Source organism: Pleurodeles waltl, chromosome 3_1 (genome assembly GCF_031143425.1).
Source record: "Pleurodeles waltl isolate 20211129_DDA chromosome 3_1, aPleWal1.hap1.20221129, whole genome shotgun sequence".
NCBI lineage: Eukaryota > Metazoa > Chordata > Amphibia > Caudata > Salamandridae > Pleurodeles > Pleurodeles waltl.
This window is the reverse complement of record NC_090440.1, coordinates 348,044,441-348,069,343: the sequence shown is the minus strand read 5'-3', so window position 1 is coordinate 348,069,343 and position 24,903 is coordinate 348,044,441. Positions and strand designations below refer to the sequence as shown.

General features: G+C 41.8%; 1 protein-coding gene across 3 annotated transcripts in view; it reads right to left on the bottom strand.

Moving 5' to 3' along the window:
• The window catches only part of SLC12A1 (solute carrier family 12 member 1), a 372,378-nt gene that overhangs the window by 259,808 nt on the left and 87,667 nt on the right, over positions 1-24,903 (bottom strand). For all 3 annotated transcript variants that reach the window (XM_069222497.1, XM_069222494.1, XM_069222496.1), the window contains exons 3-4: positions 7,653-7,778; positions 7,484-7,559 (exon numbers count right to left, since the gene is read on the bottom strand). In XM_069222497.1, the coding sequence (XP_069078598.1) occupies positions 7,484-7,559; positions 7,653-7,778 (202 nt within the window). The remainder of the gene's footprint in view (positions 1-7,483; positions 7,560-7,652; positions 7,779-24,903) is intronic.

Here is a 24,903-nt window from a genome sequence, read left to right as displayed (position 1 = left end):
TGTGTTCATGGAGACATATATTCTTCATACTTCTAATTAGTGAATTCTAGTGAAGTGACATTCTTGTAAACGGGAGCTAGGTGGTCTTTTGGTAGGAGAAATAGCTGCTAAGTATCCACTTGGTGTATGGGAGATGTATTGTGAAAGCAGACAAAACCAGGGCACTCCGAGTAATAAGTCCACAGTGAATAAAATTCCAGAAATATGTATTTCCTTATGTTGAGAAACATAAACACCTCAATGTTCAGAGACAGCCAACACGTGTTTCGTCCAACAGGACTTTTTCAAGGTATATAACTGGCTAAATTACTATGTCCAAATGATGTCTCTTAGTGAACAGGAAGCATGGGTCCTATATGATGAGAAGACTGAATATGCCAACCATCCGAAGTTTTAAGAATGGTATGTTGCGGGCCCTGATAAGCCCAATCACCAACCCTCTCCCGGTCCCGAGAGGAAGGGAAAACCAAAATGCGGCGTGCACGCAGTGTGTGGGAAGGAAGCTTATCAGGGCCCCGCAACATACCATTCTTAAAACTTCGGATGGTTGGCATATTCAGTCCACTCATCATATAGGACCCATGCTTCCTGTTCACTAAGAGACACCATTTGGACATAGTAATTTAGCCAGTTATACTTGGACTTATTACTCGGAGTGCCCTGGTTTTGTCTGCTTTCATATTGTTTATACAGGACAGCACAGAGGAGGCATTGTCGTATTCTTCCTTGTTCTGTGCATTATAGTACCCGTGGTGGTTGGGTATTCATACCAGGTTGGCACCCTTCTCATGACTTTGCTTCATCTACATGGACATTGTTGTTTCTGTTTCAGATGTGCGATTTGTAAGCATCAACCACTTTTTCAGTAATCTTCACTGGGAGATGTATTGTGTTGGCAATGTATTTCTGAAATCCCATGCTGCCACCACTGTGTCCCTCTTCAAGTAGTTTCTGCTCGAGGGTCAGTGCCCATCATGAGCAGTGGATTTTTCGTGATGCAATCGGACTACACAACCACTGCATGCCACAGATGGTCCCTTTAGGCCCCCTGCCAAATAATCAATTTACTGTATAGATTCCTAAGCATGTGTGTCATGTAGCGGAACACCAAGCACTGTAGCTAAGTATCTTACTAGATCAGTTGCTTGGGGTGTGAGTGGCAGGTTTGGTGTTCCCAGATCTCAAGAGCTCAGTACTGTGGGACTTTTGCTTATGCATGCTCATCCCCAGTCTTTTTGCCTACTGCCTCCTATTTTTTTTCTCACCTGTTGCTGTTGGCTTTTCAACTCTGAGCACTTAACCAATGCTAACCAGTGCTAAAGTGCATATGCTCTCCGTGTAAATTGTATGTAATTGGTTTATCCATGATTGGCATATTTGATTTACTAGTAAGTCCCTAGTAAGGTGCACTAGAGGTGCCAAGGCCTGTAAATCAAATGCTACTAGTGGGCCTGCAGCACTGGTTGTGCCACCCACATAAGTAGCTCTCTAAACATGTCTCAGACCTGCCACTGCAGTGTCTGTGTGTGTATTTTTACACTGTAAATTCGACTTGGCAAGTGTACCCACTTGCCAGGCCTAAACCTTCCCTTTTCTTACATGTAAGGCACCCCTAAGGTAGGCCCTAGGTAGCCCCAAGGGCAGGGTGCAGTGCATAGATAAGGTAGGACATATAGTAATGTGGTTTATATGTCCTGACAGTGAAATACTGCCAACTTCGTTTTTCACTGTTGCAAAGCCTGTCTCTCTCATAGGATAATATGGGGGCTACCTTTAAATATGATTAAAGTGTAGATTCCCCTAGAGAGTAGATGGACATGTGGAGTTTGGGGTCCCTGAACTCACAATTTAAAAATACATCTTTTGGTAAAGTTGATTTTAAGATTGTGCGTTTGAAAATGCCACTTTTAGAAAGTGAGCATTTTCTTGCTTAAACCATTCTGTGACTCTGCTGTGTTTGTGGATTACCTGTCTGGGTCAGTTTGACAGTTGGGTTGTTTTTCACCTCACACCAGACAGTGACACAAAGGGAGCTGGGGTGTAACCTGCATTTCCTGATTAGCCATCTCTGCTAGGAGGGAGGGGTGGAGTGGTCACTCTCATCTGAAAGGACTGTGCCTGGCTCTCTCAATGCTGGCTCCAACCCCCTGGTGTGTGTCTGAGGCCTTGCCTGGGCAAGGCAGGATTTCACAAGTAGGTGTGAGTCCCCTTTGAAGAAAGGTGACTTCAAAGACAAAAATGGGTATAAGAAGGGCACCCAAATCTACAGACTTTAGAAACACTTCTGGAACCAAGAGGAACCTCTGCCTGGAGAAGAGCTGATAGCTGAGGATGAAGTGCTGCCCTGCCTGTGACTGTGCTTTGTGGAGCTTTCCTGCAGTGCTGCTTCTGCCAGAGTAAGAGGGCAAAGACTGGACTTTGTGTGCCTTCCATCTTGTGAAGAAATCTCCAAAGGCTTGAGTTAGAGCTTGCCTCCTGTTGTTTGAAGTCTCAGGGACAGCAAAGACTTCTCTCTGCCAGCACCTGGAGTCTCTGGAGAGACTCCTGCTCTGACAAGTGGTGCCCTTTCCAGTCCCTGGGCCCTTGAAAGAAAAGCTGGTGGAAATCAAAGGAAATCGACTTCGGACGACTCCGGACCGCCGCCGCTGCTGAATCCGGTAACGCTGCCTGCACCCGACGCCGTGACCTTCGCTGGAACGTGACGCTCATCGCAGGTCCGATGCTGCAGCAGCCCCGCTGAAGTCCGCAACTCCGTGGAAGTCGCCGCACCACGTCGTGACTGACGCCACTCGAAGTGCACGGATTTAACGTTTCGCACAGACGCCGCGATCCCCGACTTCGCGCATCGGCTTGTTTTCACTCTTCACCAAAGGTACTGTACTTGGGGGTCTACACGACTCCGTGTCCGGCGCCACTGGTGTCGGCTTGTTGGGAACGACTCCGTCACGACGCCGTGTTAACATCTCATCTAAGCATTTTTGTTTCTAAGCGCTATTTTTTAGTTTAATCTCTAAAAAATTCATAACTTGACTTGTGTATGTCGGATTTTTGTCGTTTTGGTCTTGTTTTGTTTAGATAAATATTTCCTATATTTCTGAACTGTTGGGTATCATTTTATAGTGTTTTCATTGAGTTACTGTGTGTGTTGGTACAAATACTTTACACCTAGCGCTCTGAGGTTAAGCCTACTGCTCTGCCAAGCTACCAAGGGGGTAAGCAGGGGTTAGCTGAGGGTGATTCTCTTTTACCCTGACTAGAGTGAGGGTCCTTGCTTGAATAGGGGGTAACCTGACTGTCAACCAAAGACCCCATTTCTAACAAGTACAATTCATATGCTTCCTAATAAGACCACCCCAGAATTTAGAAGCTGGCTCTAATACTCATTGTGCACCCGTCAGCCTCATGATACGTCTCTTGAGTCTTCCAAGCCTGAGCAGAGAAAGCTTTGGATCAGCCCAGCCACCTTCATGAGTCTGACAGACTTCTTCTAATTTGCTTCTTTTTCATTCCACAGTCACAATGCTGGAACTTCTTAGCTTCCCTTCCTCAAATAAGCCTTGAGGAAGAATGGCATGGATATTTGCCAACTTCTCCCCGGAACAAGACAGGTTATGGAAAGAGCAACAGTGCCTTTGATTGTCTCTTCTTACAAAAATCACACTACAGTACATTCTCACTCTACACAGCATTGTAATAATATTCCACATGAAAAGTACAAAATGTGTGCCTATGAATATCATACATCATCTGACCTGCTCGCCCTTTAATTACACATGGTCTTAGCCCCACGTAAAAGGCCACAAATATTAGCACCAAATTAGAGTTGTGTCCTAAAAGTAATCACTGTCCTGGAAGGTGTGAAGCGAAGTACGTCTCATGCAAAATACTTGTTATTTATTTATTTTGGAATTTCATGCTACTCCATAACGTCAACTGACTGATGCTAAAAAGTGGTGATATTCGTGGTAGCATATTGAGGTCTTTTATTTCAATAAAGTGAGGATGCTCATATTTATATGATATATAGTAATCATTTTCTGTTTTCGATTATTTTTAATTTGCTCCCCAGTATTTGATTATTAAAGAGGCCTTCCGGTGAAAAGAAATAAATGTAGTTCTTCTGAGCTTACCCAAACCTAAGTCATCCACAAAAGATTTCAGAATGTCCCTTAACATAACGATGCCTGGTTGGGATTTGGATTTTTCTTGACATTGTTCATTTGATGACCCATTCAAAACGTTGCACGTCTGATTTGCGCCAAAATGCCATATTTTCCTTTCCACCAAATGAAGAAAATAAGGAGTGCTGCCTCAAAGTCTCTCAACTACAAAAGCTCTTTGTAACACAAGCACTACAAAGACCACTTCAGGGACCTTTTTCCCAAGTGTCACCACGTTAGCATCCTTTGCCATTTCACTTGAAGAAGAACTATTGCAATTTATTTAGTCAGTATTACAGAAGACACGCAGCTGTTGTCACTCCCAATGTCAAGGTGTCCTTTCACTGACTTGAAGTCCGAAGCGTGTGAATCTTAGTATATACACATGGACTTCAATTCACCAAAATGCCAGGGGTAGCGGAAGTGACATCACGCGCCCTTTGACCTCCACTTTCACTCACAGACATACTTTCACCTATACACACATTCACACTTACACACACACTCTCGTACATAAGCATACTCTCACCCGCAAGCACGCACACAACATACGTTTAAAAGCATTTTTAGTTACTTCAGCAGCCACGTTTTAGTGCACTCTCAGTTAATGATATATTATTATTCACTATTAGTGAAAAATATTCGACCGAAAACAAACAGAGGGGAGCCCAAACTGGCGTCAGTAAGGACGAGCTGCCCCTGTGTTCCTGGTACTGAATTTGCCACCGCTGAAGCCAGGGTTCGCAAATGCAGTGCTCGGGGTCGTAAAGGGCAAGCCAGGGGTCGCAGCTGCGACCCCCGCTAAATGACTTCCATGTTTACACCTCATGAGTAACATTAGAGCGACAACTGTATGCTGTTGTACCAAGTTCAAATGGTGCATACGTTCGAGAACACAATACAAATACACATTCATATCATGTAATACACTTTACCAGTATAAACGGCCTGAACAGACGCTATAAACAGACATTTATGCAAATACGGGCACTCTGCTCCTGACCAGCATGACCTCTGCTGCACTTGCCATTGTCAATTACACCTGTCCATACAGTACATTCAAGCGGTGCAGGCTGCCCTGGGCCTCAATACTCAAAAGTAATCTGCGAAATATGTCAAATTTACATTAATAAGTCTACACACCTCACTAAACACCCAAAGTAAATCCTCAATGCAGTCTGACGTGTGCATGGTGATCCCCATATTGTCTTCCAAAGGAACGACATTTGATAGAAGTTCAAAGTTTTCCCCAAAGATGCCGAAGTCATATAAGTTCACTTGCAAAAGACCTACGCTCCTGGCTCTTCTCACACTGGGAATGAAGTAATATTCCTTAATGAGCGCAATAAGTTACCAAATGGCCTTTAAAGAAACTAATTGCGCGCGAAGCCCTAGAGCAGTGACTTGGCAGTGTCGGCGCGCCGACTTTTCATGGAATGGCATACCTGCGCGCGACCCTGCGGCTGTGAAACGCAGTTTGATATGCTTCATAAAGCCAATAGGCACCTTTTTGTCAGGTTTGGTGTTGACTCAAAATATTCATGTTAATTTTTAAAGGCCCGGAAACATGAAGCTACTTTTAGGAGAATAAAAACACTATATATTGAGCGATACGTTTATTTAAAAAAAAAAAAAAAATGCTAAAATACTGTTTAATAGTCCTTACTCCTTTATGTAGTATGGACTAGTAAATAGTCTTGTATAAAAAAAAGAAAAAGACACCAGCAAGAAGTAAGGAATGTGGCGCAATGAGCTTAATTTAAACAGCCCTCACGTGGTGAAGCAGTAGAAGTGTTCAGACCTCAACTGAATATGTGGACAATTCAGCAAGTGGATCAATCCACGACGAGCAGATCACAGGGGTGTGGAGAGATGAGAGTGTTCATGTAGAAACAGAAGTGCATCCTTGTGGATATCCAAAGACTACAGGCTCCGCTTGACACTGTGTCTCAGCCTGACCGGGCAGCTATGACGCTTCATGAAGTCTGAGGTATATGTGTCCAGTACCTAGTGCACTAGCGCCTGGATACCCTAGGTGATTAGCGGCACTCTTCAAATCCTGATTGATTGATTTACTGACTACAATTAATATGGTGGGGACACCCTTCACTAATAACCATAACGCCTATCTATTTTGTAGTCCCTCAAATGGTGCATACCTCGGAGAACACAATGCAAACACATTCATATCATGTAATACACTTTACCAGTATTAACGGGCTGAATAGACGCTATAAATATACATTTATGCAAATGCGGGCATTCATAAAACATAATTTAAATAGTTCATGATGTTCTTGAACACTAACTGGGCAGAATGACAAAGTCATCCACAGATGTAGGCAGACATTTACATGCCAAAGCTTGCCCAGTAAAGAAAGTGCAAAAACCATTTACTTTGACTGTAGACACCAACCTAAAATAGTCCATTGCTCCCTGCTGTGGATATGCAATTGGTGTCAGAGGTAGTACAATTTCCAGGATGTTTTTTTGGTATTATCTCACACCAGTCCCTAGCAGGAAGCTTTGAAAAGGATTACTTTCATGGGAAGAAACACAGGCCTTAATTTCCTTTAATGACCTGGAACATACTGTTGCAAAATGCACTGCTCCCTTCCTGGTTAGGTAAGATTAGTACTGGTGAGCAATACACAAAAATAATGTTAAACATCATGTACACTTCATGCGGGTAGATTTGTCTTGAATATTTTTTGACTATGCCAACTGTTTTCATAGGCCAGTCAACTAGTGAAGAAGCATGAGTTTGCACTAGCACTTTGTGTGTCTCACAGTAGTGAGTCCCTTTCCAAAAGATGGCAAAGAAACTCAAGCCTCCATGGAGGAGTTCTAAATGATCCCAGTGCCTTAGTAGAAGTGCAGTTCATCCAATTCATTTACTTCACAAACGTTGCCTCTGAAGTCAGTTGTAGGCAACAAAAGTGGCAGCGGTCATTGTGGGTAAAGCACCTGCCATGATTAAAACAAATAAGATAGGTCTATAGCTTTGAAATACTCCTTTTAAGTATTTGAACTCATAAAAGCAGATTTTGCGTGAAAACATTTTTTAAGAAAACATTCTTTCTATGAAATTTGGTCCTCATCGCAGTGCTGCCGTGGCCACACAAAATACAATCTAAAGAAGAATATTTTTTTGGGACAGCTTAAATTCCCTCTGAAATCTTCTTCTTCTGAGAGTAGGCATATGGTTATGAAATTGTTGTCTAGCCTCAACAGAGATCCATGCAAATAAAGTTTTTTATAGTACAGTATGCACATGGTAAATCGGCTCAAAATCAAACTTGACAGTGTGTTGTAGAGCCTACCTATTCCAGCCTGGCCCACGATCCAAGACAGTCGAATGAAAAGCATCACACCCCAGATATTCAACATGCACCTCACCTGCGAATTGGGGTAAAATAAATTTGACAAAAATATTAGAACTCTGCTTCAGTGATGACAATTAAAGCTATGCAAGAATTGTTCTGAACTCACCAGTACACCCTTTATCCACCCAAATTTTACAAAGCCGCCTTTCTCCTCTTCTTCAATGATGTTTGCCTCCTCGTCGGTTGGGAGACCATCTCCGTTGGCTACAGAGCCAGGACTCACAGCTACATTCTAAATAAAAAATAAAAAAAACGCAAATATCAAAATTGCGTTTTGTTTTTGTTCAAACTACTCGTGCACCTCCATGTTGTTGACCATTTTTTATGCAGTGACAAAAAATTCACCAGCCTTCATTGAAAGAGCAATATCTTCTTTGAAAAAATAGCCTTTTAATTACTTTATGCGAATGTCATGCTAAAGTCAAAATTCTTAGTAGGACTAAGAAGTGTTCTTATCTGGCATTAAACACTTGAAGAATATGGATCCCCAGAGCAGATGAATAGAACAAGATTTCACATCTATAGAGAGTGCTTCACAACCTGACATTCTTCAGACACTAAACGTGAGATCTAATAGCTCACATAACAAGCTCATCCTTTTCCTTCAGTAGGCTTAAAGCCTTTAATTCACTTGCATTGCCAGCTGGCGTTCCAATAGCACAGGCTGATTAAAAAAATGACTTTTTTGATAAAACATTAAGCACAATTATTGTCAGATTCCTTGATCAAATGTCTGAACAAGTTCACAAAACAAGTTAGGGGTGCAGACCTTTTTCTATTTACTTTGGTGCATCATATGTCATTTTTCATGCACGTTTTGATCCGGGGCCCAATGTCAATTCACATCTTAACACTGATTGAGAGAGTTTTATACATGTTGGGAGAGCTTTGAATCTATCCTGGTAGAGTGTTCTCTTATGACTTTATACAGCTTGAGAGAACATTACATAGAAGTAGGAAGCTTTACATACATAGGCAACATTTTATATAGGTTAGGGTGGCTTTACATAGGCTGTGAAAACTTTTCATGGATTGCAAGATGGGGACATCTATAACCTAAGATGAGAACAGTGAAGCAACTCTCTGTGACCCTGTAGCTGGGCGGTGTCATATGGTCAGGCCCATTTCTTATTGCCTTATGCAGCAAGAGGTACAGCCTGAGATTTGTTATACCTGGTTGCTGATTTTGCTTTCCCCACTTCCTGCTGCTTCCAACTCTGTCCAAAGCCTCTCTGAAACCCAGTGATGTAGCAAGACTGGAATGAAATGCGAAGGCATAGAAGTGTTCCTCTGCCTACTAAGGCACCCTGATCCCGGAAGAGTCACAACTGTGTTCAGAGGTAGGAGTATTGGTGGTCTTTGGCTACCTTAGCAGCACCGATTTCCTGAATAGTAATCGGCTATTGCATTTTAAAGGGTCACAAAAGCTGAAAGAGTGAGGCTTGGGCCCCTTACACTCTGGCATTTGATCATAGGCTAGAAATAAACTTCAAAAGATGATGAAGAAGCATGATGGACTCTTATTTAAGGTAGATGTGATAGTCTGCTAGAGGTATTTGAGAAGGCACGATAAAAGAATCTAAAAGAGGAAATGGAATGTGTGTGAAAAAAGTTTGGAATTGAATATCGAGCAGCTTGGCATCAGGTCATTCAAGACAGAGGAAAAGCTACAAAAACTCTCAGAAACCACCAAACACATGGAGCTAATAATGCTGAGTGTGGATGAATGATTTGAACTGCTAATAGTATGAATGAGGATTGGAGAATAGAATCTGAAGCGAGAAAGCCTGGATTTGGAATGTGACCGATGGTGCGGACTATATGCTCTTGCAAAGATGACTTGATTTCCACAGAAGGCAACGATACTTAGAGAAACTCAAAGACAACCCAGGATCGTCTTTTCAGGATTAAAGAACCGTCTTCTCGCTTTTATGCAATTGCTGTTTTTGCTACACTGACACATTGATGTTGCATAGTCTTCAGCTTGGTCCATACCAAGCTTGATTCCTGGTCTGTGTTTGTCAGAGGCAAATGTCACTCCAGTCGTTACTTCTGTCCCACCACTCCTGATGAGAGCTCTGATTTCACACGATTGCCAGTTAATTTGTGACAATGACCTGGGTCGTGTACCAGTTTGTAATCGTTCTCCTATTTAAACATGCAGTTGCAGAGTAAAGTAGATGAGTTGAGCTCAATCACTGTGCACTTATTTGTGTATGTATATGTGTTATTGTTGAAGATTCAATCAAAGAAATGTTTTGGATTCCCTAGCTCCCAGTTGTGTTCTAATGGGTGCTACAGAATTCAACAGGTTAAGTAGCACTGTTGCAGATAATTAAAACTAGAGAGATACTTTGATGAAGGTTTCATTGTGCTTGATGTGGCTGATGCACACCTCCCTGGCATATATCGTAGGGTCGGCTACACACTATTGTATGTGGAGGAGGGCTCGAGGTGATGTATCAAGGGGTAAGTGAACAGGGCCCAGGACAGAAACCTCCAGGGACCTTGAGTTTTACAAAGACATCTCATTCTTTCTAAAGTAGAGGTTTACTTGTCAATGGAAGTAACATTGGAGATACTGTGGTGTTACCATTAGAGCACTTTGATAAGGGTATTACTAGGAATGAAGAGGCATAGAAAACATGGATTTTGCAACGTTCATGTCATATATAAAGTCAGTATTCTGACTGACATTGAAATGAGCGCAAAATAATTAGACTGTGGGGACAGGTGAGCCTGCTGGGGTTTTTGGGGATTAGGACAAGTTTGTCTAAAGTACAGCGGAAGGGAAAGATGGATGTGACCCTAATGCGGTTAACTACTGTTTCATGTGTTCTGATTTTATATCATCATATATATAATATTATATATGGCAACAAAAAGAGAGAAATCAATCAGGAGTTAGAAATTAGAAGGGGATCTTGAGGGGCGATGAATGCCACCAGAACGATCGGCCTATCAGGCTATGGAAATAAGTCACAGACGGCACACCTAGTGAATACATCTGAGATAATGTTTTTCTTTCATAAACAGTTGTTTCATGAAACGGGGGTAAAGTGGGCAGTCTTTTGGCCAGATAATTATTGGCAAAAATAAGTAGTTCAAGAAATGCTAAAAATGTACCTCCCTATGAAACTAGAACTGCCGAAGACAGGAAAAGTCAACTACATTTGACTCTTATCATAGGAAAACACTGATGGGAAAGGTATGACCCAATGTAAGCAGTTCTTGCACAGTCCTAAACTCCTCGTGGCCACAGAGTCTTAGGGGCAGAGTACTGTTCACTCTGGATGAGGATAGATAACCAATTCGATATGTCTAATAAAGCTACCAGCTCAGGCAATTGTTGAGGAGAGATTTGTGTCAATCTTGAAAACAGTTCCAATAAAAATGTCAGTATTCTGCAATCCTGCCATTAGGCGACACTCCAGAGGACCATGTGCGGTCCTTTTTTTGGGCCAAGTTAAATCAGAACACTCTACTGCACATTGCACTCCTTTCTCCACATATCACTACAATTCTGGTGTCCCCAACACCATCAAGATGCATTATAGTTCATGTAATTCCCTCTTTCAACAAGAGATCACACCCTGTAGGTGGAGCTCTGTTCAATGTCTTGGTTTCTGTTTCCAACAGATATACTGACATATACATACATACATGCTTTTTTAGACTTTTCTATCTTTCAGATCTGATTCTCAGTCCATGCCTGTTTCCCCTCTTTCCTTTCTTGTGCCATCTGGCTTCTTCAGTCTTTCCTTCTCCAAGTGCCAGTACTGCCCTCGCTATATTGGTGGAGCCCTGATGCACAGCACCGGTTCCATTTACTCACACCAGTTTCTCTCCCTGCTCCTGTGCTCCTCCCCTGATCAACCAGGTATTTCTTTCATGAGAGATCAATCGTCAGAATTCTCACATCCATCTTTACTGCTGAGATACTCTGCGAACCAGTGCGCTCTCGCTTTTTCACTCTAAGGCTTTCTTGAGGGTTCTCTATGCTTTGATTGCTTTGATCATTGTTTGATACAGTTTTTCACTTGCATGTATTGCTAGTTTGGCTTCTCTTTTTCCTGTTCCTTTTTTGCAAAAGCCTCGGCATCCCTGTTGCATTCCAGTGTTACTACCTTTGTTTCAACACTTCCCGTCCTGTCCTCCTTTGGTTGAAGATTAATTGTTCTGAGTTTTAGCATTCCATGATCTGAGCAGTGCTTAATTTGTAAATAAAAACGTGCGGTGCCCAATGCCCTCCTCTTAAACACGCAGCTGCTGCACTTAAATGTGCGATCACAGAATACTGAGGCAGCCTAATCCTGAAGCCATTTTGGGCCTCTTCAATCTATTTACAGCGACTCCCTGCCCATTCAGCTCACTCTAGCAGCTCTCGGCTTTCTCCCTTTGTGACGCTTTTTCGTTTTTCTCTTCCTCCGTCCTTGTCATATGCGTCTTTTGCTCGCAGCAAATGCTTGAGGCAGAAGAATAAGCGCCGGCACTCAAAAATAAGTGCCGGTGCTCAGCACCGGAAACAACAAGCACAAATTAAGCACTGGATCTGAGTATTTAAAGTCCTGTTCTTGTTTCTTTGAACCTGGCCCTGCTGCTCCTTGAGCTCTGATTCTGTATTCAGTTCCTCTTACTCTATCCCCTTTGTCCGCTCTTGTATTTATGTTGAACTTTGAGTTATTGTTACCAAAGGATGCTAAAAAGCTTTATGGCTTGGTGCCTCTTGCACAGAGCTCTTTCGACGCTTTTCTTCCATAAATTCTGCTGGGTGCCATCCAAGACTGTGTGTGATTACCTTTTCCTTAAATTAGTGTTTGAACTTTTTCCAATTATTGAAAGATCATTTTCTACGGGGAAACCAAACTATAATTTATGGTGTTTGTCTGTTGTTCTTCTGCTTGTACTTTCTTATTGCCTTGCTACTGTCTATTGTATTTTATTTGTGTCACCTTCCTAGTTTTGTCTTTTTCATGCATTAACAAGATCGGTGTGCCGATCCCAGTCCATTCCAACCTGCTCCAGTCTTGAGCTTTTGTCCGTCATTCGCTTTAAGAGTTTTCAGATAATTTCTTGTGTGTGATAAATCGCTCCTGCTCCTTCTGAATTACATTGTTCATGACGAAAGCAAGCGCTTCCTGTTATTTAGGGACTGATTTAGATTTCGGAAGACAGGTTACTCCATCACAACTGTGACGCATATCCCATCTTTTGAAATATAAATCCAATATTTCCTATGGGATTTATATTTTAAACAATCGGTTATCCATCACCCTTGTGAAGGAGTAACCTGTCTGCCGAAATCTAAATCAGGCCCTTAGTCTAATTCTGATCTCAGCCTGAGTCCTGACAGCAACAGAAGGGTCTCTATAAGTTTTAAAATGACAGAAAAAACAGTCACAAGGGCCTAATACTCAAGCAAACCAAACTATTTCAAGGAACCTGGCAATAAAGCAACTAACTATCCAAAAGTGCGCTTCCAAACCACTAAACATTGGCTCAGTCAACCATGAAACCCAACTTTCTTGCATCATCGACATTTGCCACCAGAATTGTCAAATATTTCAACCCAAAATCTTTAATATACAGAAATAACAAAAAAAAAAACACAACTCGACCAGACCTCTTAAACACCGCCAGGACCAATTAAGAAATAGTCATCCTTCAACTAACTCGATTCCTTATTGTAAACATCTCAAAATCTAAAGCTTCATTCTATATTGAGCCCCCAGTACTGACCAGCTTAAAAATAGATTTTCAAGCTAATTCCTCTCTAATACTCAAAACTGTCAATTCATCACTTGAAGAAGCCAAAATCCCCTCTTTACTAAAATCGAGTCAGATTACACCTCTACTGACTGAAGAAATGCAACCTGACCCTCTGGTCAGTGTTTGATTTCCAAAATCAAACACTAGGGTTAAATAGCCCTTCTTTGGAAAAATAACCGAAAAGATGTGTCACTAGAATGTTTAACGTCCAATATGCTTGCCAATCAAGATTCTGCCCAAAATCTTGCATAGAAATGACTATTCTTATAATAATGGAGGATGTGCCCTATAAACTTGGACAGAGGTGAATCATGGCTCCTGGTCTTGCCAGACCTTTCATCAGAATTTGATCCAATAACCCATGAAATCCTCCTTACCATCCTCTCAGCCAGAATGAATATAATGTGCTAAAATGGTTCTCCTTCTTGCTATCATCCAGATTTCAATTTGTTCAAATGGAATTAATTAGTATGTGTATTTTACCACTAAAATATAGGGGGCAAGGGCTCTACATTAAACTCTTACTTATTAAATCTATCCACGATGCATATGAGAGTTATGAAGAAAGAAAAGGGTATAAATACTCATTAGTATATAGATAATACCTACAATCGATAGCTTATAGAGTCACTAAAGTCCTTTCTTGGTAAAACTAACAGACTGGATAATCTTGTTTTAACTAACATCAACTAAAAAAGAGTTCCTTCCCCTATATTCAAAAGAATGCCCTCCGCCAGTACAATCTTGGCTTCATATACTCTCCCCTCTAGGCATTTCTTCCACCATGCTCCCATCAGCACAAATCACTCATATTTATCATTGTAGGAAATTGGGTTATTAGTTGTGTGACCTGCACAAGTATTAGGTCCACAATACTCCTTACTGGGAACAAAGCACCCCATTGTAGCGCTTAACTCTCGCAGGGCTGCGAAGCAGAGCTGTCCAAAAGCTATTCAGGGGAGGTGATTTGGGCTAGTAATCACTGTTTGCTGGCACACAACAAGAACACTGAATAAATGGCTGTCCAGTAAGTGATTTTTCTTTAGAAAAAACTATGTTTAATACACACACTACTAAATAATGCATTATTTACAAATAAATACATTGGCAGGTGGGAAATGCCATATATGACATTGCATATTCACCTTTGACCCCCCCCCCCCATGGGTACACAAACATATAAGGTAAGTCTGTTACCGTGGTCAGAGGTTCAAGATCAACAAACCACAGGTTAAAGGCATCATTTTGTCTGTGAATGCAATCACCAACAGTAATGTGTAAATGCACTTATTACTGTTAATAAAGCATATTCTCTGTGATGTATACTCACTGACAACATTATTATAGCAATAAAGCATTTTAAAATGAGCAAATCATGTGTCTGTGTGTTTTTGTATGATTTTAGCCATGAAACTACAATCACAAAAACAGAACCTAGAGGGCATCACATTTTGATCACAAAACATGCAACCACATACTTAGCCCCTAGTGAGACTGTACCACATACACTCTCTTTAAGATCTTCAGGCCATAAAAAAATGCACCCATAGAACAAACCCAAGGGTGTCCTGCACTTCCAGCTGTAGGGCAAAAGCTCTAGCTGTGGGAGTGCATTGAAACATTCTACAAAATGCCAAAGGGGTCATAGTTGCTAGGGCCCTACAAACATAGGGCCACTCCCTTATAAAACTACTTGGGTGGGAGCTGCTGCACTCATGCAGCCCCGTGCTTTCTCTCCAATGTTGGTAGTGTCCCTACCATCCTGCGTCCACCACAAGTGATTACAAATTTGCAGAGTGAGAGGCCACACAGGGCATTATTGGGTTGTCATGATGGCCGCCCTGCTCCGCCAAAGACAAGGCAGAAGGAGTGGGGGATGGCCCACTACTTTTGGGGGAAGCACAATAGCACTCCCCCTTCCTTTGCTTCTGCCCCTGGATAGATGATGGGGAGGGGGGCTCTACGAAGGCTTCCTCCCTGGGCAAAAATAATGAAATGATCTTTATGCCGACCCCAATGTCCTGGCCCTCTCCAAAAGTAAAGTCAGCAAAGGCAGCAGAGCCCCATGCTTATTTTCCCTCCAAAGGTTGCCAATCTTGAAAATGCCCTAACTCGGGCCCCAAGCTCTAGCCACCAGGAGCAGTTTTAACACACCTGCTTCCCTTTAAAGTGGTGTAATATACAGGATGCTGACTCCACTGGCTCCCTGTGCCAGCTTTGCCCCTTTTCTTTGTCTCTGGATGCAGAAGTCCAGGGCTTTTCCCAAACTGTGCCTCAGGGGATGTAAAGGGGCCAGACTCATTGGCCCTTGTGGAGTCCCACTGGTCTTGGGATCAATTGTCCCACTGGTCCTGGGATCAACTGGGCAGAGTCCTTTGTCCTATCTGGGCATCAGAAGGTTCCTCCTTCCAGTTGTCCATGGCAGCTTCAGGGTCCAGCAGCGAAGTGCAGAAAAACACCAAGCATGAGAGAGCCTCCCCCCACCCAAATGTTTTTAAAGGGATGTCTAAGATTCCAGAAGCCAGGCACACTTGGCCAATCCTAGGGTGCACATCACCTCCCCACCCCTTTCCCAACACCCCTGCACAGAATGCTGGGACAGTTCAAAATGGCATCATCGAGGAGTCACCAGTCACATCTACTTTGGGGGCCTCCACTCTGCCCCTCACTGATATATCTGCCAGGGCCTTTCTCACCAAGTTTTCAAATGGGAGCCTCTTCCTGTGTGGGCCCAGCAGGGTGACAAAAGGCCTGAGCTCTGCCAGAGAAAAGTTACAATTCTGGATGACCCATAAATTGTACAGATATTTTTGTGGACCTTGCAGATTTGATGTTCACTCACAGATTACACCCCAATTTGATATGTTACTGGGCTCTGTGGGTCAAAGGGAAGCAGAACTGCACCTAAATTAGTTTTTCCCTATGAGCATAATAAAGTGTCACTACAGACAAAACAGTTACTTTCCCCATTAGTGCACGTTAACATTATAAGGCCTAAGCCAGGTCAATATCTGACCCTGCAGAGTCCTCTCTGCGCCAGGATACCTGTGTGCAGTTACCGGGCTACGCACAATAGTATTCTCCCATGCGCAGCCCACACATGAGCATTCGCCTGTGTATATGAGTTCATGTGAAACCAGCAAAGTGCTCCTTACCCTTGCTGCATCGCAGGTTATATTAACGGTTAGACATGGGTGGTAAGCACTCAGAATGGGTTGAACTCAGTTGCAACAACCATCGGGAATTAATTATGCAACATAATGCTACTTCTTCAGGAAGCTCAAACTTACTATTCAACTAGCAGATTTTAAAACAATGGTAAAATCTATGATTCTTATTTGACTTCTTGGTGGCAATGCCATGCTAGCTAGTCCCTCTGAATTCTCTAATGCGCCACTCAAAGGTATCTTACACTCCACTCCATACTTTGTACAAAAGCAAAAATGTTAGACAGTGTTTTTAGAGCTCCACTGGCTGACATTTGACTAACTTTAAGATAGCCTGCCTCACACACAATACAATTCATCTTGGTCTGTCCTCCAAGCATACTCCACATCACAGGAGACAGAGAAACACCAAAGGCAATCTGACACTACTTCATGAAATCCCCATGACAAAAACATCACAAATTCTCAACTAAGAGTTCTCCTGTCAAGCTCCCTGAACATGAACCAGCCTCCCTGAAGAACCTAGAGTTATTTCAAACTTCCAGACCTTCTGTAACATCCTAAAAACTCACCCATTCAGATTCCACCCGAAACTGCATAATTGAGGAACCCACCCTTTATTACAGCTCTTACATGTTTTAGCTTTCTAACAATTTTCAGTTTATTCCCTGCAAAATAGACTGATCCTCACTGTGTTGCTAGCTAGTTTTTTGAAGTCTGTCTTTCATGTGAAATGCCCCACTACCCAAGAAGTGAGGTTTGCACTATACAAACACAATATTATCATTATTATTATTATTATTATTATTATTATCAATGTTATTACTACTACTACGACTACTATTACTGTTATTATTAATATTATTATTGATAATTTATATTATATTATTTATTTCATCATTAATAATAATAATAGTCATAGGGACAAAGGACCACCTACTGTACATTATAAGGATATTGCATCACACTGAGGAGCTCCATAACAATATTGAGGAATGAGGCCAAAAGGCCAAGCTCCTTTATAAGGTTATGGACCTTTGAGGTGACCTGCAATATCCTTCTCATGTACGTCATGGAACACTTTATCTCATATAATACATGGTCACACAATCACCTTTTCCACAAACCACTTGTGTGTAGCTCTTTCATATGAAAGAGCAAGCATGTCTGCATACGTGAAAAGTAAAAATAAAACCTCTAGAGCAAAATTAAACACATCAAAAATCTGTTAAATATTTGTTGTGAACAGATATTCAAAACAGTTCAATACAAGTCAGTTTATTTTTTTTAAAAAAGGTGCAGTAGCTCAGAATGTGTAGAAACATACAGAAATTAGATGGGATAGAATTGAGATTTGTGCACTCAGACCAAGCAGGCTTTGTTAAATTTGTATTTGTGTTTTAAAGCGCTAACTATTGGACAGAAGCACCCTCAAAGAAGACGGATTAGGAATTGGAAAACAATAATGTTTTTAGTTGCTTCTGGAAGGCCAAGTGGAAGTCTATATGGACTATCTGAGGGGGTAACTCATTCCAGAGTTTGGCTGCTGCTATTGAGAAAGTCCGGCCTCCCCTTCTAGCCTTCCTTAACTTAGGAATGTACACCTTCTTCATGTAGGACGATTTTAGTTGTCTTACCGGGTGATACTAATGAAATGAAGACTTCAGAGCATGTGATCCTTGCTGATACAGGCCCTTATCCACAATGCATGAGGGATTGGGAACCGATGCAGAGAGCGAATGCCCTTCTTTACTGAGAGCCACTTGGGTAGATTTAAAACCAGGTGAGCCGCCGCATTTTGAATAACTTGAAGTTGTCAGAGGAGGTATTTTTTCATGTTAAGATACAGTGCACTGCAGTAGTCAAGCCTCAGAGTTACCAAGGAAACAGCCACTGTGGTTTTTATTTCAGGAGGTATGTAAGGGAATATTTTCTCCAACATCTTAATAATATAAAAACAGGTGCTTGTTGTTCTATTCACTTGGGCATCAAAAACCAGCTTGTTCTGAAAAATAACTCCTAAGTTCTTTGCAGTATCTGCCGGGGTAGGGAGATGGCCACATGTCTCAGGCCACCACACCCTCGACCATACCGAATTCTGTGCACTAAACACTAGAATTTTGTCAGCATTAAGTTTAAGGCAGTTCTCCTGCATCCAACCGCTGAGGTTCACCATACATTCCTTGAACCTTTCAGCCACAGCCTTAATATAATCAGACACCGAAACAATGATCTGTGTATCGTCTGCATAATCCTTTGCTTGGAAGCCTAAAGACGGCACCAGGGATGCTAGAGGAGCCACATACATGTTAAATAATGTAGGTCTTAATGGAGACCCCTCTGGAACTCCACATGGAACTTGAAAGGCGGAGGCTCTAGAATGTCCACAGCTGACTGTATGAGTTCTGTTTGTGAGGAAAGAAATCAATAAATGGAGCGCAGTGCCTCTTATCCCCACCTGGTGCAATCTATGCAGCATGCAGGTTAAGGACACCGTATTGAAAGCTGCTGACAGATCCAGTATCATCATTCTTGCAGTTCCACTCTGGTCCATTTGAGTCCAAATAAGATCTGCTGCAACCACTAAAGCCGATTCCATACTGTGTCCACTGCGTAATCCATTTAGAGAAACGTATAAAATGTTCAGTGTGGCAAGGAATTCCGTCAAACTCCAATTCCTATGTTTCTCTAAAATGTTTGCTGGAGTAGGCTGTAGTGAGATGGGTCATACATTTTTAAGAGCATCCGATACTCAGTTAGGCTTTTTCTTTAGAGGGATAACTATCACCTCTTTCCAAATTTGTCCATAATTGAGGAAAGGTCCCCGATTTAAAACCGCTACTATACAAGTAGCAACCAAATCAGGTGCCAGTTGGAGGATTTTAAGGGGACATGGGTCATCAGGGGATCCTGTCTTCAATTGCATTAAGTTTCTTTTTTTGAATGTGGGTTATGGGAGGGAAAGAGGTAAAAAACTAGGGTGTATTCCTCTTTAAAACTCTCTGTTTCTCATATGTGATAAGCCTCATCCACTGAGGGATTCATTTCTGAGTAACTTTTCATATTTGTTTTCTTTTAAAATAATCTGCTATGCTATTATAGACGGTTGGGAGTTTTCAAGGGACTGCTGCACTGGAGGTCTAGTTAGATCTTCTGAGTATATTTCTTAATTTTTTCTTCAAAATAATCTGCAATGCTATTACAGAAGGTCTGGGAGCTTTCAAGGGACTACTGCATTGGAGGCCTAGTTAAATCTAGTGAAAGGAAGACAAATGTTAGTAATATTAGAAATGTGACTAATTTTATAGAGATTGTCCAGAAGACCCTTTTAGGACTGGGGTTGGGCACGTCGTCTTAGCTTAGTTTCACAGCTTGTGCCTTATTTTACATCCATAGACCGTTTTATTCATGATTTAGCAAGACTGCTTTTTAGCAATTGTTTTTACATATTTTATCACCTGCTTCATACTAAGAAGGCAAGGGTCACGCTGTATTTTTAATAAGCCTTTACACCACTTATAATCTGTACTTCTTGTCCAAGGCTGTTACATGCAGTCCATGAAATGCTAACTCATGTTGCCAGTCCAGGAGCCAGCTTCTATCTCCGAGACACAGCATTACATCAGAACTGTTGTCCAAATGAGGCATGGGTTATTATATAACGTACACATTGACCCAAGGACAGTAAAAGCCATTCCGGTCATGATCATCCTGGGATATGTACTACACGACAGACAGCTTTGCTGGTGCTAACTTCTCATCCTCTCAAAAGGATTACAATCCACACAACAGGCAGACCCCTGCTATTCAGCTCAGGTATGGGCCCATGGCTAATCTCTTAGGTTGGTCTAGACAGAGGGCTACAATCATTATGCTCTCAGGTGTAGAGGTAGGGTTAGGTACGAACCTCTATAACATCTAGAAACAGACAACTTGGTGGGGTTGTTCATCTTCTTAACTTTGATTGTGATGTTGGTTAACTTGCTTTGTTTCATCTGCCTAATTATCGGAGCACATGCTTGCTATGCCAGGATGCAATTGCTTCAATAAATGCATTGAAATCCATTTCACCTCTTGTGTTTCACCTTAGCATGTGTGAGTAAACTTAACAAAACGGGTAAGATCTTTTTCCACAACTTCCCTAAGGCGTCAGAGTGTTATATCGAGGTTTCACCTGGTTTCAGGTTTGGAGGTTTGGGTGAGACACTGTGAGCTAGCCTGTGAGTTAGGCCAACAGCTTCCAAATGGTGTGTGTTGCACTCAGTCTCCCACGCTCTGTGGTGCTGTGTCCTAAACAGGCAATCTTATTACCAAAGTAGGAACTGCATAATATGGCACTTACAACATTCATGGTCAAGTACTTATTTAATGGGTCTCCTGAGTAGTTCTCTCTTGGATGTCTAAGGTGCCCAAATTTACAGAGTGGTCCATGGTGTTAGGTAAAAATTCTCCTCACCTATATTAGTCTGTAGGTTGTTCAAGGTTGAACTTTCAAAGGATACCCCATTCAGTGTTTCTATCTCTAAATTCTAATCGTTCAATGGCGAATTCAGTAATTATCCCTGTAAATTGTAGACATGCTGTTACACAATATTTTTTTGCTAACGGGCTACTTAATGAGGGAATAGATGTTACATTTGTGGTTGAGGCACACAAAGCAAACAGAACAGAAACATTCACTCCTGGGTCCATTTTCCTGCAGTCGATCCCAATACAAATACATTTCACACATACACAGTAGCAAATATTCCACAACAATACAGAGCATATGAATACAGGAATATCAAAATTGGTTCCAAGGCGCCCTCACACACATTGTTGAAAAATGTTAGATTGGTTTATCTCCACAAAGGCGGTGCCTCATGGCCAGTCCTAGCTGTCTATACCCCTTTTCCTTATACAAAATTTACAGGCAGCAGATCTGCGCCCTTTATATATTAATTTAGTAAGATTATACAGACGCTTAATACAGTTTGTAATGCGAACACTGAATACTGCTCCAGTAAAAGCTGCTCCAGCTGTCCAACAGCATTTGGCTACACTGTAGATAAACCCAGTAACTATTAATACAATTAAGGGTAAATTTCCCACCAAAAGTGAAGAAATTCTATTTTGGATTACATAATAAACAAACCAGTTGGAAGTAGTGTTTCCCAATATGGGACCACAAGATAAACATAGGATGCTCACAAGGTGCTTGTCATTTGGGATGGACCCTCTATTGATGATTGTGCCACTTGGATCACAGCTTTTGCTGCAATATATACCATAACGCGTGGTACATCATCTCTTTTGATTCTACGAGAGGCATTGAAACAAATTCAGAATGAACAAGGGGCTGCCACTGGATTTGGGGATGAAATTAATGGACAATTTTGCCACAATATCCTCAATTATTCTAGGAAACATTAAAGGGGAGGCAGCAGTGTTGGCAGTTCCTCAAACAGATCAGGAACGCAAGCTACCAAAAATAATCTCTAAGACTTTTACTAGTATAGGTAGGTATAATTTGGGGGCCAGACCAAATAAACCACAGCTTAAAGGTAACTCTGAAAATGATAATTACAAGCAAGTGCAGGTGCATCCCAAAAAACGCAGAGATAAATACAACTCTAATAAAGAAAACGTCAAGTCACGAGGAGAATCTCCACATTCAGAGACCTAAAAAAAAATTACAATCTATGAAATAATGATAATTTGAAACAACCTGATAGGTACCAATGTACTGATACACTCCCTTCTCGTTCCTTTCAGGACTCATCCAAATAAATGAACTCAGAGAGGTAGGCGGTCAGAACATAGAAAGGAAGAGTATGTTAAACCAAAGACGGGCTCACAACGCTCATCTGGAATAACAATAAAAAAGGAAAAGAAACTTACACAACAAAAAACACAATTTAAAAAGAATTTGCATGCATGGATTTTGGCTAAATATGCCACACATATTGAGGATATTACTGAAGAACAGGACATGGGCAGTGACTCTGCTAGACAGTGCAACAGAGGTCACAATAGTTTGCCAGAATACTCAACAGTTTCTGAATGTTAGAGCCCCTTCAGATTGTGTTTATAAACTAAATATTCAAATTGAGAGGGACATAATGCACACAATTAAGGTAATTTTCTGGGAAGGTTAATGCTCAGCTATGACATTCTCATGGCAGAAAAAGATTGGCCACCTGAGTTTGCTAGAACCCTCCCACTAGGAGAAGATGTCATTTGCCATCTTGTTAATTCCTGGTTCCAGATCCAGACAAGAAGCCTATGCGGAAGATTGGGTTCTAGCACAGGCACTAGTGCTGTACCGCAACCATGTGGGCTGGGATGGGGATTCTCCTTATCATGAATGAATATGCATTTTTAAAGTGCAAACTGTCACGTCACTATAAAAAAGAGCATCCTGGCGCTATGCTAGAAGCCACTAAAATTCCTGGAGAAGTAAGAAATATGGTTCAGATTGCAAGGAACTACAAAGTGAGTCAGAAGCTCGGAAAAGCCAAGTTTTAAGTTATTTTCAAAAAATTGCTTCTGATAGTAGCGTGCAAGGTACTCGGAAGCAGGTTCCAAGCCTTGGAGCCTAAAATAGCTAAAGACTTACCATCGGAAGATTTTAATCGAAAGGTGGGCGGTTTCAGGAGAACGGCAAAAGAAGATCTTAAGGTTCATTGGGGTAGATCGTGGTGGAACCTGGCCTTAAGGTATTTAGGGCCAGAAGACTTAAAGGCTCTGTAAACCAGCAAGAGCATTTAAAAAAAGGATGCTTTTGGGAATTGGCAGCCCATGCAATTCATTGAGTGCAGCTGAAACAGAGCTCCGCTTGGGAAGTTGTAAGACCAATCTTGCTGCAGCATTTTAGGAAGCGATTTCAACCTTACAATCAGTATGTCTACAAATAGCAGCCTGAAGACACCTGTTGGCCACATATCATTCGGATTCATACCATTTACTGGTGGACTGCTAAGTAGTTAACAACTTTGAAATAATTGCATAAAGGGACTTAAATTAACTTAAATCAGAATGGTGACTTAAACAAGATGAAAAAGATCAAAAGCAGAACCCAGAAAAAGTTTACTAAGCTAGTAGGATTAATGAGACACCAGTTGATTCTAAACCCACCTTCCTTATCTGTTTCACAACAGATCAGAGAGGCGGGCAAACTAACCTTGTGGCCACACAAACAAATAGAAATGAGAAAGGGATTATGGTCAATATAGCAGCGCACCTGCACAGAACAATCAACAACGTTAGTCAGACCCATAAATACAAAAATGCAGCCTATAGTAGAAGAACAGCCTCTACCTGTAAAAGTTGGAATACTCACATGATTAGAAAATAACTCATGCAGACAATAAGATAACATTCAATTACAAGGTCATACAATAACCTTCTGCATTAATCAGCAGGTGAGGGAAATAAATCCTTATTATAATGCAGAGAGAAATAATTAGGAAGAGTTAAACCAGAGTCAGTCTTGGCCACCCAAGATCACATGCTTCAGGGGCAGCCAACAAGAGACATAGGCAAGGTATCCACCACATTAAACACTGTATAAAATGACTAAAGTCACGAAGTGGAAACAACAATGGTAAAAAATAAACAAATAGATCTGAAAACCATTTCCCCAAGAATCAAGAAATTGTTGAATGCCTGAATGGAACGTGCTCAGAACACTGACTGAGCATTTTTGAGCTACCAAGAAGCAGGTTGAAAGCTCCCACTTAGCATATTCAGAACATGATGGAGAAGCAGGCAAGAAAAAAAAGATACACCCTGCACATACAACATCCCATACAGCCCATGTGTCTTGAAACACAGCTATGTCAAAGTCTCTCACATACCACAACCACCTGACCAATCTTGGCTTAGAGGCTAAGCCATCTCTGTTCCAAGTAACAAGACTCACCAGGCCAGCAGACCTGTTAAAGTATCAGAACAAGGAAGGATACTATGTGTAAGGTGTTATCCATGATGTATCAAGTAGTCTGCAATACCGTCCTCCCTATTCTCACAGCAGGAGCAATGTGGCACCTTCGACAGTGATGCAGTGTCCTTGATCCTCACAGCAATGGTGATACGTTGGCGTAGATGGAGATGTACCAGTTCTGATCAGTGCAACAGCATTGATGCTCAGGTTCTGGCAGTTGCTGCACTTTATACCCACTTCCTGTGGCCCAGAATTGCATTTGGCACCTCTTGGCCAGGTACGACTCGCAGCAAGCAAATTCCAGCTGCTGTTGCAGGATGAAAAGAAGTCTTTCATGTCCCTGAGACTTTAGAACAGGAGGCAGGCCAGCTAGCCCCTGGAGTCACTTTGGTTCTGGGTTGGAGAGATTCAGGTCCAGTACTCCTTACTACCAGGCAAGGAGAGAAGCAAACAGCAGGTCAGCAGAGCTTGAGCCCAGCAGGGTCCAGCAGAGTGAC